The 12,253-nt window shown below is 46.3% G+C and overlaps 1 protein-coding gene across 3 annotated transcripts in view; it reads left to right on the top strand.

The window, feature by feature from the left end:
* The window catches only part of ZNF821 (zinc finger protein 821), a 188,592-nt gene that overhangs the window by 137,256 nt on the left and 39,083 nt on the right, over window positions 1-12,253 (top strand). For all 3 annotated transcript variants that reach the window (XM_086945515.1, XM_086945513.1, XM_086945514.1), the window contains one exon: window positions 8,927-9,060. In XM_086945515.1, coding sequence (XP_086801641.1) covers window positions 8,927-9,060 — 134 coding nt within the window. The remainder of the gene's footprint in view (window positions 1-8,926; window positions 9,061-12,253) is intronic.

Below are 12,253 nucleotides of genomic sequence, written 5' to 3'. Positions count from 1 at the left end.
TAAGCAGGGACTCAGAAGACCAGGAGTCCCTGCTTCCCCAGGCCTGAGAGCGGACGCGCCCACCTTCAGACACGCCCCCGCCTGCAACGCCCACTACTTAACAAACTGCCTGACGCTCAGCGGGACGCGAGCGGGACGCCGAGCGAGTCAGGGGCTGTCAAGGCTGGGCTGGGCCACGTCCCTTTCCTCTCCAAAAGCAGTGAGTATATACGCCCGGTGTGAGCACCCGTGCTGCTCCCCACAATCATGTCTACCCGCTCTGGAAAGCTTCTTAGGAGTGAAGGCGAAAGGGGGTCCAATGCCGCGAGCCCTGTAATAGGAACTATGGACCGCTTTATCACCAGGGTGGCGGCGGTGATTGATAAGGAGATTGCTATGTCTGAACGGCGTCTTTCCGAGGTCTACCTCCCCTCAAGACGCTCATCCTTAGGGGCTGCAGCCCAGTCGCTTACACCGGCGAGTGTCCGGGTCAACTCTGTTACCCCACCTAATGTCCCTGGTGTTTCCGCAGTCCCCTCCCAATTGGTTGATATAGAACAAAATATAGATAGGCTGGAAAACCTGGCCGCACTCCTACCTATAGTTACTGGAGAAGATGGTGGCCTTACTAACCAGTCCTCACTACTATCACCTAATCTCCCAAATGTAGTTACCAGTGATCCTCTGCCTCCAAAACCGCTCACCCCCTCCTTAGTTATATCTGAAGGAGAGCCAGATAGGGTTTCCCCTAACACCCAAACTCCCGAATCTAGGCAGGAGAATAGGCCCTTAAGTAAAAAGCCTAGAAAACGCAAAAAGGGTAGGCTAGTGAGACAGGCCGCCCTTTACCAAAGAGTAAGAAAGCCCTCTGGTCCTGGTATGAGAAACACAAGGGGTAGGTCTATTGTGAACGAAGCTGACATAGTAGGGGATGTGCTGATCTCTCCCAAGGGGCTACACTCAGAAGCCAACATAATCAAGGACTCTAAGTCAACTGATTCAGTAACAGTTGAAAATATCCTGGAGAAAGTATATAGTCTCTTGAAACCGCTGCTAACACAGGTCAAGGGTCTAGGTGAGAGGATAGACAAGCTAGAGCAATCAACCCTTGATGGGTTTCACTCACTCAAAACCACAATTAAACAAATAACTAGAGTGAGTGAAAACAAGGACCTGGGCACAAAGGGGAAAGAACCACCATCCCAGAGAGACCCTAAACCCCCAACATGTCTAAATAAAGTTGTTGCTAATAGTCCATTAGTCCCAGCTCCAAAATCTCCTCCCCGTCCCAAAGCAGGGCCAAAACATAAGGTGCCACCAACACAATTAGAGCCTGACAAAAATAAGCCTAAGTCTCTCACACAAAAGCAGCCACAGATAGTTAGTGGCAAAACGGAAGACTCCCAAAATCTAGGCACACGCATTAAACCTAACGGGTTAGTGATAGGGAAAGCCCGTAGATCTGTATCCCAACCTACTGCCCCATCTACCACCTTACCGGTCCTTAGTAATCCAGCACGAAGGATTCCTCCTGTAAACCTTCCACCAGACTGTCAGCCTTTTGTGGCCGTTATGGTTAACGTGCCTCCTCTAAAGGAAGGCCAGTTGGAAAACCACCAGTCACTCAAGAATAAGTGTATCCACTGGCTGAAGGCAAATAAGCCAATCCCGTTGGGTGTGGATGGTATTATTCTAAGTGTCCGTAGAGTGGGGTGGGTAGGGCAGGGGAAAAAAACTCAGGAGGGGGATTGTATAATTATAAATTTTCAAGACCCTAGAGTAGTGCCCTCGATCTGTACTCCTATTAAAAATATGGGGGCTCCGGGGGTTAAAGTGGTTGATCTTTCTTATTTCTACCCCAGGCAAATTGCTAGCCCAACTAGAGGTAGCTTAAGTACCCCTGTTTTCAGTCAAAACTGGGCCGGGGTTACGGGGATTACAAGGGAGAACCATTTGTGGGCACTAGGGCCTTGCTGACTGGAATTCGGGAGTAGAGCTGATCCAGTAGGAAAGCCACCCACCCAAGCAAATCCTGCAAGTGGGATAGTAGCCCCTATAGACATCCCCCAAGATCCCTGCTCCCCCCAGATACCCTCTAGGAGGACCAAAGATACGAGCACTCTGGCGCCCAGCGACACTCCATCTGTGACGGACCTAGCTATTAAGGTTTTCAGCTGGAATGTCGCAGGGATTGCAAGAAAATTGGCTCTACCGGATTTCGCTGCTTGTGTAGATGAGCACTCCTTGTGTCTCTTCCAAGAGACATGGAGCTTGGCGCCGGTTCATAGGGTGGGATTTTCCTCCTATTTCTCCCCTGCGCAAGTCTCGGAAACAGGGAGGGGACGCCCTTCGGGTGGCCTCCTCATTTGGATCGCAGCCTCTTTAGACTGCAGAGTAGTGGAGACTCCCACAGATTGCCCGGACATACAAAACATCACCCTAATAGATCAAAGGGGAAGAATTGTCCTAAATGTCTATAATGTTTATGGCGGGAGAAAGTCTCCCGTAATATCTCTCCTCGACTCCTTGTTAAATAACACCCCATATAAGAAGCGTACTTTGGTTGCGGGCGACTTGAACTGTATGTTCGAGCCCTTGGGCTCGGACGTCTCCCTCGACCAGGACGAGGAGGACACCAAGTTGGGGATCCCGGTACTGGAAATCCCTCCGATCAGAAGGTGGTCAGAAGTGGCGCTCCAGATATATTCCCTAACCCTCGAATTTAACTTAAGGGCAGCTAACGGGAGGACACCTTCGGATAGGGGGGGCGCCCACACGTTCAATAGACCAGGACATACCTCTAGGTTAGATTATCTCCTAATAGATGTAAACCTATGGCCTTATGTAAGGCACATGCAGGTGGTACCCACGACCGAAAGTGACCACAACTTTCTCTCTTTAAGTATGGACCAGTGGTGGCGCTCTTCAAGGAAGGACAACACTAACCCGGTAGCCGCACGCCCGGACGAGTCTGAAGTCTCCCCTTGTGGTAGACGTATAAAATGGGCGAAATTGGTACTCTCCGAGGCAAAGGTAGGGGAAATTCAAACCCTCTTAAATCATGCGGTAACAACCCTGGGAACATCTCTAGAAGGGGTGGGTAGTGCCAGTGGACTATTTGTCTCCTTGGTAGAAGCCTTAACCAACGTGTTTACCTCACACCCTAACAAGTCGGGTAACAAGGATTTTAAAAAACCAGTTGCTGGTTGGTATACCCAAACATGTAGGGTTCTTAAGGCAAAGTTAGTTGAGGCAGTTAAGCACAAATCCCGAAGTGTGATACAGGAAGCAAGGAAGGCCTATAATAAGTCCCTCCAAGTTGCTAGGAAGGAGTGGGAAGACAAATTCTGGGAAGACCTGCTCCAGGCTAGTAAAAGTAGGGACTCAAGAGCCTTTTGGAACCTCATAGGCACACGGAATAAACCCGACGCATCTATGAGACCCTGCAATATCCCGCCTCAAAACTGGGTAAAACATTTCGGGACCTTATATCTCCCCCCAGATGGGGAACTGAATGTTGGGATGGCCCCTACGCTAGTAACTGAACCTCACGCCTATGATCTCTTCACTCCCGCAGAGGTTGAAGGGGTTATAGGGTGGGTAGCGCCCCGCAAGGCGGCGGGCCCAGATGGCCTTCCGGGGGACCTTATGAGGGCATACCCTGCGGAATGGGGAAGGGTAATTGCCGCTCTCCTAAACGATATCATGAGAGGAGGGGCAGTGCCAGAATCCTGGAAAGGGGCGGCGGTGGTCCCGATCTACAAAAAAGGTGTAGGGAAACCCCGTGGAACTACCGCCCCATAAGTCTGATAGACTCCTCCCAAAAGATAGCTGGTAAAGCTATCCTTGGTAGGATTCTCCACTGGGTGGAGGAGAATAAAATCCTATCAGACTTTCAGGCAGGTTTTCGGGCGGGAATGGGGACAATAGAGCAGGTGTTTAGGCTGTCACTACTGGGGTGGAAGGTGGTGGAACTGGGCAAGGGTAGTCTTTACTTGGCCTTTATAGACCTGAAGACTGCCTTTGACCTAGTCCCCCGGGAAGAGCTTTGGAGGGTGCTTTATGAGTTGGGACTTCCCCCCTACATCTTGTCCCTCCTCATTAGCCTCCATGCCCATACCTTTGCTCAGGTCCGATGGGGTAAGAACGGAGAGCTCACTGAAAAGATACCTGTGTCCAGGGGCGTAAGACAGGGCTGCGTCTTGGCGCCCACCCTATTTTCACTATATGTGAATGGGGTGGTAAAACATCTACAACAAGAACCAGCTGACGCCCCCTGTCTTGGAGGAGTCCGTATTCCCACCTTGCTTTTTGCGGACGACACGCTTCTGATCTCGAAGACCCCCCAAGGCCTACAGAAATTGCTAACACGTTTCCAGGACTTTTGTACTGCTAAAGGTTTAATAATAAATGTGGACAAAACAAAATACCTAGTCCTAAACCCCCCTAGGAAACTGGGCCGCCCACCTACCCTAAACTCGATTCCCCTAGAGAAAGTGGCCGAATTCGATTACCTCGGCATTCGGATTACGGACAGGATGTCTTGGGCAAATCACATCGATAAAATGGTCCTCAACCATAGGAGAGTAGGAGGAGCGCTCATGAGGGAGTTCCGGGCCTCACCCAGGAGATCACTTTCCCCAGTAATCGACATCTACAAGGCCAAAGTAGTGACATCAGCCTTGTATGGGGCAGAACTGTGGGGCCACTGCCGCTTGGATGCCCTTGCGACAGCGGAGAGTAAGCTGCTAAAATCCTTTATCTCTATTCCACTGAGCACACCATCTGTACCACTGCTGTTGGACACGGGTTGCAAAAACATCAAAGACCAAGCCCAGCTCCGCCCGCTCCTACTATGGACACGAATCTGGAGGGGTGAAGAGCTAAAACCCTACGCAGACGGTCTGGGAGAAATAATGAGTCTGGGGGGTTGGGCTAAGATAAGGTGGTTAAGAGAAACTAAAAAGCTTCTGGAAAAGATCGGACTAGGGGACTGTTGGTCATCACGCTCAGCCCCTCCAAAAGAAGTGGTCAAGGGGCTTTTCTGGAAATGGACTGCGGAGCGCCTAATTACAAACTCGAATCACTGCAAGTCCACCGTCACCTTCTTACAAATTAAAGACATTGTGCCCTTTGAACCTTACCTAGACCTGATTACTCTCCCCTTTGACCGAGCCCTTTACTTTAAATTTAGAGTTGGATCCCTCCCGCTGGGTGCTGTGGTATCAAAATGGACATCAGCGGCCCGTACTTCCCCCAATTGTGCATGTTGCCCCAGTAGGGTTGAGTCCATCGCGCATGTTCTATTTGAATGCCCGGATTATGCAAGGCCTAGGAGTTTTTGGCTGAAACCCCTTTGCCGTAATATGGGTACACGTAGCCACCTAGAAGCCTTGCGCATTCTAACCACGGACACTTCTCCCTCTATTGTGTGTGGAACAGCAAAATTTTTAAAACAGTTCTGGCTTATTCGTTGTAAGAGATTGTCAGTAGCGGTTTAATTTCTTTTTTAGCTAATTTATTCACGGGCATTTCATGTCCTTTTATCTTTTTTAAGAGTTCTTATACTGACTTCTTATAGCTACGTTATTTTTGTATACTGTGTATGAATTCATTGTAAATGTGCTTATAAGATATCTCTGCATATCGAATAAAAGCTTATGACTGACTGACTGACTGACTGATTGCTCATATGAAAGTCTGCTGAGCATTTGCAAGTTCACTTTCCATGTAACCCCCTTTTTCCCCACCCTGGAAAAACTTTTACTTCTGCCCTTGTCAGGAGTAAATTTCCAACCTGTCTCAGTGCTGGAGGAGATTCAGGAAGAGTTGGTAAAAACCATTAAACATTCAAGTTTGTAGGTGTGCATAGACATGAAAGGATATTCCAACCCTGGAACTAGCACTACTCACTACTTCCAGCTCAAGTATGTAGATTTGCGGAAAGGTGGAAAAATAGGGGCATTGCTTGTGTACTTACCCTGCTATAATAGGAGTCCTCAAAAACAGTGATGGATGCAATGCTTGAATTAATATCACCCGCTGGCAATCACTGGGACTCCTTCCTAGTCCATCATTTTTCACCTACCATGCCACCTCAGTTTGGACCCAGCAATATGCAAATCAGTCTTGACCCTGCTGCAGTGGGAACATCCAGCCCGGGTTGCATGTTCTCTGGTTCAGGGAGGACAAGGCTTTGCAGTTTGGGCTAGACTGTTTCCACTGGAGTATGATCAAGACTGATTTGCATATGGCTGGGTCCAAACTGAGGTGGCATGGTGTGCAAAATAAAGATGGACTTGGATACGGCCCTGTATAATTATCAGTAATTGAGATTAAGTCTAACATTCTATCCATCACTTTTTATATACTGTATTTTGAGTCCTGCCATAATCAGAGAGGCTATTTTCAGAGCACTGATTCAGGGAGAATGCTGCCACAACTTATGATCTTAGTGCATGGCACCAAAAGGACAAGTGTTTTTATTTTTTATAAGACAAATAGATATATAAAGCATCCCGCCCCATGCACAAGCAGATATTTTAAAACCTTCCACACCCCTGCTTGTAATTGGTGGTGGCTGTGACAAAGTATTGGAATGCTGTAGAAGCGAAGTTGAAGTATAAAAATTATTCCAGACATTTAATCTCCTGGTCATCTATAAATTAGGGGTGAAGTTAATTACTAATAGATGGTTGGTTCACTGGGTTCTTTTGATATTTTATTTTTTTAAATTACTTTGGTGAGTGCACTTTACAGGCCCATAATTGTGATTACCAATACTTTTTAACTTTTACATTAATTTTAAAGGGTTCAACCAATGGTCTTTTTGACTTTTTGGATAGTTGTGTCTTAGTTACTGTACTGATCTTGCTGCTTTGAAGACTGAATTCTGGGGGCCCAGTGGTACTGGGTTGCTCAAGGTTTCCTCGGTAGCGAGTCCCTCTGTTCTCCTTTGCAACCTGAATTATAATATGAAATGTTGGCAAGATGGGGGAATCGTAGGTACAGGCTCCCACACGGAAAAGTAAAATTAACAAATTTGCCAAGCTGGGGGACGGACCTAAAGCTTCTGCTGATGGTATCTGAGGAAGACACAGCAGGTCCTGAGGCGTTGTCATTACCCCCGAAAACATCTTCATGGTGATCTGTGGCACACACACCTAGCTGTAGAGAACAAGATTGATGGTGTGGGTAGAATTCTCCCTCCTACTACAAAATTTGAAGAGGTGGCAGAGCAAATAACTGAAGGAGATAATGAAATCTCCACTACAAAGGACACCTTCAATGTGCTAAAAGCTGAAGTGTCTTGCCAAGAAGTCAAGACATTGCAGCTCGAGAAGAGCATGAAAGACGCAGAGGGCAGATTGATGTGGAACAATTTCTGGGTAGTCGTGATAGCCAAGAGCCTGAAGGACATGCAGTCGGTGAAATTTTTTCAGACTGGCTCACATCCTGGAAGGCCCCAGCAGCATAATGGCCTGCATCATAATTGAAAGAGTGCATCCGAACTTGACTCCTCTGCCCCCTCCATGTGCACCTCCCCATCCCATTATTGTCCACATATTCAACTATCACAACCAAGATGCTGTGTGTCATGCCATCCGAAACAGATCAGCTCTCAATATTGACTCATCTAGAGGTGAAGGAAGAGGTGTGGCATAGCGGCCTGGGCGTCTGACTCTGGAACAGTGATTCACGGTTTGATCCCCGGCACCAGTGGGAGGTCAACCCTGTACCATGTAACTCTGGGCAATAGCTCGCTTAATCTTCCCGACGGCCCCCAGCGCCTTGAGACCCTTAGGTCGGATTAGTTTGCGCTTTACAAATACCAGGTTTTATTATTATTAGTAGAGTCATGATTTTTCTGACTATACGACCCTGGTTAAGCACCGGAAGAAATCATTTGTGCCTCTTAAAGAAATTAAAAGTCATGAAGTTGTCCTACATGTTCCCTTTCCTTGCAAGACTGAAAGTCTTGCATCAGGTTCGATCATTTTATTTGAGCCTCCACGAGTTCTGAACAGGAGGGACGCGGCCTACTCAGAGACAGGGCAACCTGCAAAAAAGCACCCTGAAATCTCCAGCTGCGTGCTCTGGGGAGCTCTTGACGAAGGATCGTCTCAGCCCCATAACGACGAGTGAGCGCTTCCTTTAATGCCATGATAAGACGTGACATCAATAGAAACCTGAACTACCATGAGAAATAAGCCCCCCCTCCCCCCACTACCCCTCACCAGGTCAGACAGATGTGGGGTGGCAAATTCCTGCTGCAATGTATCCTTGCGAGAACCTGAGGATCAGGTGTTTTATCTTGCACATTGCATAATCTCAAATGCTAGGCTGGCATACTTTACCTCTACCATAGCCTGGGGCCACTTGGCTTGGTCACTATCCTCCTCTTTTGTTAGTTATGTGTCAGACACTTCCGCCCACGAAGTGCTGGGTGGGGGGATGTTGGGGTGAGACGTTTGTTCACTAAGTTTTGTTGGTTAAACACACCGATTCACAATTACGCAGACGCTTAAACCATTAAATAATGCTACTTGCTTCTTCTTCTGTTGGACAATATACCCAAGTATGATACTGTTCAATAATCATTGACTGTCTGGGGCCCTAAGAAAATGCCTTTCATCAGGATGTTGAGGCCGGGTGAAAAGTTTATCACAAGATTGTTTTCACGAGTGTTAGGTGCATGCTATCTACTGACATACCCATGCAGTGCTCTCTGTCCAGACTCTGTCCATATTCTAGAGTTCTTAACTACCTCAACGTGTAAGCATAATCCCGAACTGCAAGAGTGATACATGAATATTTTTATTTACCTGCACTTGTGGCTTAAAAGAATTCTTTTAAAATAAAAATAACCCAGATAACGGTCCTTTTGAATTAGATTGGGAGAAGCGCCCAATTCACAAGACCATCTAAAATATGTGCTTTATCGCAGGTGAGAGTGAGGCGGATGAAGATAACACTGTTGATGAAACATCCTCCCCTAACTCTGAGGAGGACATGGCTGTGCTGGCTGTTAAGAAGGAGATGGAAATGACAACTACCCAAGTAATAACTGAGGAGAATGAGGTAAGTGATGATGTTTTATATGTATCGATATTTTAGCTGCCCACATCCATCGCCTCTGAATACTACGGTACAAGTATTCAGGAATCTTTTCGATTTTCATGCCTTACCTGACTTCATTTACTGTGAATACACAAAGTTTTATCATACAGAATTCATTTGTACATGAAGATTGTTAGATCATGTAGGTACAAGGATGCAACTCTACTTTCCCTCATCAGATTTTGCTATTGGTGAATAGTTTCAGCAACAGCTGATAGTGGTGTGACTCTGATTGTTTGTGGTGCCTCACTGCCACACTTGTGATGAAATTTGTGTTTCATGTTGGAGTTTTGTCCAACAATTCGTGCTCTGGGGAAGGGTTTCTCTGGCACTGGTTTGTGCTACATTAAAACAAAATGCTCTCAATAAATCCTTTTTAGTTTGCTGGGACAGTTATTTTATCAGTCATCTAAAGTTGAAAGAATCTGAATGTCTTTAGGTCAGCATCTTGGCGTACATGGCTAGTCCTTGCTGGGACCATATGGGTTCATTTATGCTAACTGTGGCCTGTTGGGTGAATAGGATTTGCAGTAAATTTTGACCTACCCTCATTATGAATATGTAAGTTACAACTTACATATTGGTAGGCCTTAGGAGTGCTTCCATAAGTGCAGTCTGAGCTGGTTGTGTTGAAAAGCTGTCTTCCTGCCTGCTGCTGAATTGGGTTCCCTTGTTCTTAGGTCACTGAGAATTTGAATCCAAACCTCATGGTAGGGCTGTACCTTTGCCCTTTGTATCAACTGGACTGTGGTAGCCAAGAGCTTCTCATCGCTCATGTATACCAGGTTCGGGGTATGTAAGTAGAATAAAGCATACATGTACCCAATAGAAGTGTTACGGTGTGAGGTAGGTGAGTAGTCAAATACTTCTGTGTATGTGAGTGAGGTATTTTATGGAGTTTAAAATCGACACTTCTGGTCAACCCACAAGTTTTAAAGATTAAATCGGATAATGTAAACAAAGCCATATGTAATTGGGAATATATCAAACCACTGAAATATCCAAGAGGGTTTAAAAGGTACATACAGCCAGCTGTATTGCTGCTCCATTCATGTCCATTTTAAAGAGAAAAAAATAAAGAAAACTATTACCATTGGTATATAATCTCTTGCAAAGGAAATCTGCATTGTTGCTTTAGAGTGCCCACAGTGAAAGTTGCACCCTCGTTTTTTTTTGCTCATTTGTGAAGATGTGGGAACTCTGGTTCCTGCCATTTTAGTTTTGTTTTATTCTTTAAAATGCTACTGTTTTACTGAACGATTTAGCAGTGGTCTGCATTATGATTTTTTTTAAACCTTGGTGGCAAGTTTTGTGACTGACTTCTCCTCATGGAGTTTCACTTATTTTCAGGTGAGGGTGTTTTTCTTAGAAAACAATATGCTTAATGGGGAGGGAAAATGTATTCCTTGGGGAATTCAATGCTAAGCTTTAGCTGAATTGTTTTTCTTCTGTGGGACGTCACAGGTGTCGCAGGGAGCAAGTGTAGCAAAGGGCGATGGGGACCAGCCTCAGCCTCCATTCACCCTTTTGAGCTGCACAGCAATTTTTCGTTGTTTTGCCCTTCCGTTTAGGAGCACATGTTGGCTCAGTTTTGAATTTGCTCGGTGATAAAAGAAGACATGCTCATGATGACTTTCACAGTAAGGTGTCAGTGCCCCTCCCATTATGAGCCACCATCTTAAAGTGATGGGTGAGATGCTTAAATTAATCTCAGACACTAGTAATTGCTCAGGTTAATATCACTGTCCATCTTTTTTTGCCCAAAATACCACCTCAGATTAGACCCAGCTATATGCACATCAGCCATGATCCTTCTGCAATAGGAACAGTCCAACCTAACTGCCAAGCCAGGCTCTCCCTGAACTGGAACACAAAGCAACCCATGCTCGGTTTCGCCCTAGTTGGGGGTCGTCGGTCAGGTACAGATTGGTTCCAGTGGCAAAGTGAGCACGCAACAATTCTGGGCATACCCATTGCAATTAAGGTGTTACACTGAAGTATACAAAAAATTGAGGGGGCGAGATGCTTGAATTCATCTCAACCAGAGATAAAACTACTCGGGCTGCATCGTAGTCCATTGTTTTTTTTACCACAATCAGTAATGGCTGGCAGGGAACAGGGGTGGTGGGGCCAAAATATACATTTTAAAAAAACACCTTCTCACGACCGCAGCCTCTCCTCAACATCACTTCCTGGTGAGTCCCGGAAGCAGGAAACTCACAGGCTCCCCTAAGTCAATCATAACGCTGCAATGCAGCATTGTGATTGGTCTGAGTGCCATGCTTTGGCACTCAGACAGGAACTAAGAGCCTGTGCATGTTCCCTACCAGGCTGTTCATTAGAGCCTGGTGGGGAAAATGTAAAGTGCGAGTTACTGTTTGTCTGGCCAAACCGTCATGCGCACTTAAGTGCATGAATCACTCCTCCCACTGTGGAACCAGCCCCGCCTCGCCCTAACTCAGCCCCGTAGCTCTGAAAAATAAAACAATAATTACAATGTTTTCCTTTTTCCTGCTCTGAGAGCAGTGGGGCAACGCTCCTCCGCCTCCGCCTTGGGAGTCCCAAATGCGTTTTCTCCAAGCAGTATCCCAAGAAAAGTGAACAGCACTGCAGCCAAAACAGCTGAATGGAATTACACCAAACCTTGCAGAAAACTAGTTCTTTATCCAGAAAGTTTGGCCGTGGTTGTTGATCAACAGATAAGATCTGATTTGCTGCTTCACATCAACAAATATGTTTATGAGCCATTTTAGGACTCAGCGACTGAGTCCTCTTGTCCTCCAATAAAAATAACATATGGCAGGGGCAGGGTAAGGGTACCCTGACCCCTAGACCTCTTAGGGAGGTCCCAGAAAAACACCCCGTAGGGCCAGAGACTAATTTTTTTAATTTTTCAAAAACTTTTTTTAAAGGTTTCAAATACAACCTACAGAAAATGCAGGGTCATCACGTCGACAGATCATATTCCAAGCGATAAATTTCTGAATCATCATCTTAATCCCACCCCCCTCCTTTCCTCCTGCATATCAAGAACCTACCTACTTGACATGAACTGGTTATAAAATCTCACTAAGTGCTAGACCTAAAGTGTATCGGCCCTCCTCCCATCCCTCCGTCCCCTAACCCTGTGCCCGCCTCCGTATGCAATCTAATG

The sequence above is a fragment of the Lissotriton vulgaris genome, chromosome 12, assembly GCF_964263255.1.
Source record: "Lissotriton vulgaris chromosome 12, aLisVul1.2, whole genome shotgun sequence".
Lineage (NCBI taxonomy): Eukaryota > Metazoa > Chordata > Amphibia > Caudata > Salamandridae > Lissotriton > Lissotriton vulgaris.
Note: the sequence above shows the minus strand (reverse complement) of the source record. Positions and strands in the feature narration are given on the sequence as shown.